This window comes from Penaeus vannamei, chromosome 1, assembly GCF_042767895.1.
Source record: "Penaeus vannamei isolate JL-2024 chromosome 1, ASM4276789v1, whole genome shotgun sequence".
Lineage (NCBI taxonomy): Eukaryota > Metazoa > Arthropoda > Malacostraca > Decapoda > Penaeidae > Penaeus > Penaeus vannamei.
The window spans coordinates 30,723,079-30,728,475 of NC_091549.1; the positions used below are offsets into that span (position 1 = coordinate 30,723,079).

Below are 5,397 nucleotides of genomic sequence, written 5' to 3' on the forward strand. Positions count from 1 at the left end.
CACCACCACCATTACAACCACCACCACCACCACCACCATTACAACCACCACCACCACCACCACCATTACAACCACCACCACCATTACAACCACCACCACCACCACCACCATTACAACCACCTCCACCACCAGCACCATTACAACCACCACCACCACCACCATTAAAACTGCCACCACCACCACCATCACCACCACGTCCACCACCAGCACCATTACAACCACCACCACCAGTACCACCACCCCCACCACCACCATTACAACCACCACCACCACCACCATTACAACCACCACCACCACCACCATTACAACCACCACCACCACCACCATTACAACCACCACCACCACCACCATTACAACCACCACCACCACCACCATTACAACCACCACCACCACCCACCATTACAACCACCACCACCACCACCATTACAACCACCACCACCACCACCATTACAACCACCACCACCACCACCATTACAACCACCACCACCACCACCATTACAACCACCACCACCACCACCATTACAACCACCACCACCATTACAACCACCACCACCACCACCATTACAACCACCACCACCACCACCACCATTACAACCACCACCACCACCACCACCATTACAACCACCACCACCACCACCACCATTACAACCACCACCACCACCACCACCACCATTACAACCACCACCACCACCACCACCATTACAACCACCACCACCATTACAACCACCACCACCACCACCATTACAACCACCACCACCACCACCATTACAACCACCACCACCACCACCATTACAACCACCACCACCACCACCATTACAACCACCACCACCACCACCATTACAACCACCACCACCACCACCATTACAACCACCACCACCACCACCATTACAACCACCACCACCACCACCATTACAACCACCACCACCACCACCATTACAACCACCACCACCACCACCATTACAACCACCACCACCACCACCATTACAACCACCACCACCACCACCATTACAACCACCACCACCACCACCATTACAACCACCACCACCACCACCATTACAACCACCACCACCACCACCATTACAACCACCACCACCACCACCATTACAACCACCACCACCACCACCATTACAACCACCACCACCACCACCATTACAACCACCACCACCACCACCATTACAACCACCACCACCACCACCATTACAACCACCACCACCACCACCATTACAACCACCACCACCACCACCATTACAACCACCACCACCACCACCATTACAACCACCACCACCACCACCATTACAACCACCACCACCACCACCATTACAACCACCACCACCACCACCATTACAACCACCACCACCACCACCATTACAACCACCACCACCATTGCAACCACCACCACCACCACCATTGCAACCACCATTGCAACCACCACCACCACCATTACAACCACCACCACCACCATTACAACCACCACCACCACCATTACAACCACCACCACCACCATTACAACCACCACCACCACCATTACAACCACCACCACCACCATTACAACCACCACCACCACCATTACAACCACCACCACCACCATTACAACCACCACCACCACCATTACAACCACCACCACCACCATTACAACCACCACCACCACCATTACAACCACCACCACCACCATTACAACCACCACCACCACCATTACAACCACCACCACCACCATTACAACCACCACCACCACCATTACAACCACCACCACCACCATTACAACCACCACCACCACCATTACAACCACCACCACCACCATTACAACCACCATTACAACCACCACCATTACAACCACCACCACCACCATTACAACCACCACCACCACCACCACCACCACCACCATTACAACCACCACCACCACCACCACCACCACTACCACACCACCACCACCATCACCACAACAAGCTCTACAACCACCACCACCACCACCACCACCATTACAACCACCACCACCATTACAACCATTACAACCACCACCACCACCACCACCACCATTACAACCACCACCATTACAACCACCACCACCACCACCATTACAACCACCACCACCACTACAACCACTACAACCACCACCACTACAACCATTACAACCACCACCACTACAACCACCACCACTACAACCACCACCACTACAACCACTACAACCACCACCATTACAACCACTACAACCACCACCATTACAACCACTACAACCACCACCACTACAACCACCACCACTACCACCATTACAACCAGTACAACCACCACCACTACAACCACTACAACCACCACCACTACAACCACTACAACCACCATCACTACAACCACCATCACTACAACCACCACCACTACAACCACTACAACCACTACAACCACCACCACTACAACCACTACAACCACTACAACCACCACAACCACTACAACCACCACCACTACAACCACCACCACTACAACCACCATCTTGGTTTCAAGAATTTTGATTTATTGCTTTTATTCAGCCTGAAGTTACTGCTTAATTGCATGTAAATCTAATATTGTTTAACTTCCAGGTCACCAGACTTCAGCCGAGTCTTGGGGTACTGGTCGTGCTGTGGCCCGTATCCCCCGTGTCCGTGGTGGTGGTACTCACCGCTCTGGTCAGGGTGCCTTTGGTAACATGTGCCGTGGTGGTCGTATGTTTGCCCCAACTAAGATCTGGCGCCGCTGGCACCGCCGTGTTGGTGTTAACCAGAAACGTTACGCCATGTGCTCAGCCATTGCTGCCTCAAGCATTCCAGCTCTTGTTATGTCAAAGGGTGAGTTTCAGAATACAAACAGGATTTCACAAATGGGTTGTGGAAATAGTTTGAGTTTCATAACTTTGATTTCCTATTTTAATTCTTTTAGGCCACATGATCCAGGAAGTGCCTGAGGTACCCCTGGTTGTTAGCAACAAGGCCCAGGAGCTGACAAAGACCAAGGAGGCTGTTGCTCTCTTGAGACAGCACCATGCCTGGACTGATGTTCTTAAGGTAAGATCTGGTAATTGCAAGGAATGACCATATATTAATGGTTATACTGAAGGGGCATAAGATTAAGGGTTTTACTAATACCAGTGTCTTCCTTCAGGTGTACAAGAGCCAGAGGTTCCGTGCTGGTAGGGGTAAGATGCGCAACCGCCGTCGCATCCAGAGGAAGGGACCTCTGGTTATCTACAATAATGACCAGGGCCTGACCAGAGCCTTCCGCAACGTACCTGGTGTTGAGACCATCTGTGTTGACAAGCTGAATCTGCTGAAGCTTGCTCCTGGTGGCCATGTGGGAAGATTCTGTATCTGGACTGAGGATGGTAAGATTGGTTTTATCAAAGTTCAGAGCCTTGATAAATTCTCAGTTGACAAGCCTTTGGTTTATACTGTGCTCTTTGGTTTTGATATATACTAATATGTTCTCCTCCTCAGCATTCCGTAAGTTGGATGCTCTCTATGGAACATGGCGCAAGGAGGCTAAGAACAAGAAGGGATATAATCTACCGGTGTCAAAAATGACCAACACCGATTTGTCCAGGCTCCTGAAGTCAGATGAAATCAAGTCTGTCATTAGGAAGCCAAAGTACGTATTTTTTTCATGATAATAATTCATATTATTGAATTGGTTTGCAGGTGTTAAGGCATAAGCTTACACAACCACTTTTCTTTGCAGCAAGACCATTGTTCGTAGCAAGGTGAAGCCAAACCCACTGACCAACTACCAAGCCATGCTGGAACTTAACCCCTTCCACCGTGTTGAGAAGAAATTGGCCCAAGCTGTTGAAGCAAAGCACATCGAGGCTAAGAAGTCCGGAAAGCCTAAGGTTGTAAGTAGATCAGTGTTTTCATTCTTAAGTCAGTGGTTCTAGTTGGTTACATGTTTATTGAATGTTATAAATGTGTAATATGTAAAATGTTTCCACCAGGTAAAGCCTGCAAAGAAAGAAAAGCAAAGAAAGAAGAAGACTACCAAGAAGACTGTGAAGAGGCTGAGGAAGCAGCACCCAAGGAGCCATTCTGGCAAGAAGGGCAAGGCTGCTGCAAAGTAAAGCAAACCAGGCAATGCTTTGGTAAAAAATAAACCGTGCAAGAAACTTTTGTTTTCTTTATCCGAAATTTAATATTGAATTTGAATTCCCTGTAGATCATACTCAACTTTGGGTAAGTATTTTGAGTATACAATTTTTTATTTTCTGCAGCAATTTAGTACAGAAGGCTTCTCCTTGGGTTGGTTTAGTTGTCTTTTTAGTACTTGAGGTAAGAATTCTCAATCTTAACCATTCCTGCTGGGTAAAAAGTTTGGCAAGTGGATGTATTAATAATAGGCACCTAATTTCATAGAACTCAATAAGAAACCGTACCCCAAAAGACTTGACACAATTATTAAAAATTGTTAGTAATATTCTTTTAAAGCAGTCAAATGTAATGTTTAGTCACTCAATTTTCCTTGCATAGTCTACATCCAGATTGGTTTCAAAATTGGTAGATGTGCACTTAGACAAGTTTTGTTGACAACCTAATTTTATTTGCATTTAAATTCAAGGAATGGTAGGTCTTTTATTTACATGTAATATATTGAGTGCACCTTTTTTAAGTGTCATTTCCCAGGTTTCGTGGCAAATAAATTTTGAACAAGTACTTGCATCTTGCCCTACAGCTAGGTACTGGTCCAAGAATAAATGTTAACCTTTTCTTTTCAGGTGTCCTGTAGCCAAAGTTTAAGCATATAATAATGGTAGGAATCCTTTTGGTTATGACCACAAACATGATGCACAAGTAGTTCATTAAATTGATACATCTTGAAACTACTCCCAGCTCTGAACGTTTAATGTTTAGTTTAGTTTTTTTACAATCCTTACATATCTTGCATTTCAGACGTAACGTTTGCCCGAATGCTTGGTGCAGTGTTGAAAATCCTCCACTTTAGAATAGAATGAAGGTAAGTGTTATGACCAATATAAAATTTTAATCCATTGGGTGCATGCGCTGTTCATCCCCCCCCCCCCCCATCAGTTTTTTTCCCTCTTCTAATCAAGAGTTTGTAGGCTTACCTCCCTTGGTCTGTTTACTCCAATGAAAAGTTTTCCTGGAAAACTTATCCAATACTGTTGATGTTATTCCTTTTATATTGCAATACCAATATGATTGAAAACTTCAATGGTGAAATGGCCTAAACCCAGAAATTGACCATGATTGAGCACTCATTAGTGTAAATGAAACAAATTGAACAGGGCATGTATACAATGTCAGAAACTTCGAGTTCCGAGGATGTAGAATCCAGCCAAGACTGGCAGTAGTTTCTTGGAAAAAGTGAAATGACATGATGGACAACTAGTTCAAAATATTGATACAAACTGAAAACACACCCAGC

At 46.2% G+C, this 5,397-nt stretch overlaps 1 protein-coding gene across 2 annotated transcripts in view; it reads left to right on the forward strand.

Annotated features, from left to right (window-relative positions):
- Window positions 1-4,120, forward strand: part of RpL4 (ribosomal protein L4) — an 8,654-nt gene extending 4,534 nt beyond the window's left edge. Inside the window, exons 3-8 of one of the 2 annotated variants that reach the window (XM_027350820.2) lie at window positions 2,568-2,813; window positions 2,905-3,029; window positions 3,127-3,346; window positions 3,459-3,609; window positions 3,700-3,853; window positions 3,953-4,120. In XM_027350820.2, the coding sequence (XP_027206621.2) occupies window positions 2,568-2,813; window positions 2,905-3,029; window positions 3,127-3,346; window positions 3,459-3,609; window positions 3,700-3,853; window positions 3,953-4,075 (1,019 nt within the window). In that variant the 3' untranslated portion in view covers window positions 4,076-4,120. The remainder of the gene's footprint in view (window positions 1-2,567; window positions 2,814-2,904; window positions 3,030-3,126; window positions 3,347-3,458; window positions 3,610-3,699; window positions 3,854-3,952) is intronic. The other variant, XM_027350821.2, reaches the window with a different exon arrangement.
- The last annotated feature ends 1,277 nt before the right edge of the window (window positions 4,121-5,397 follow it).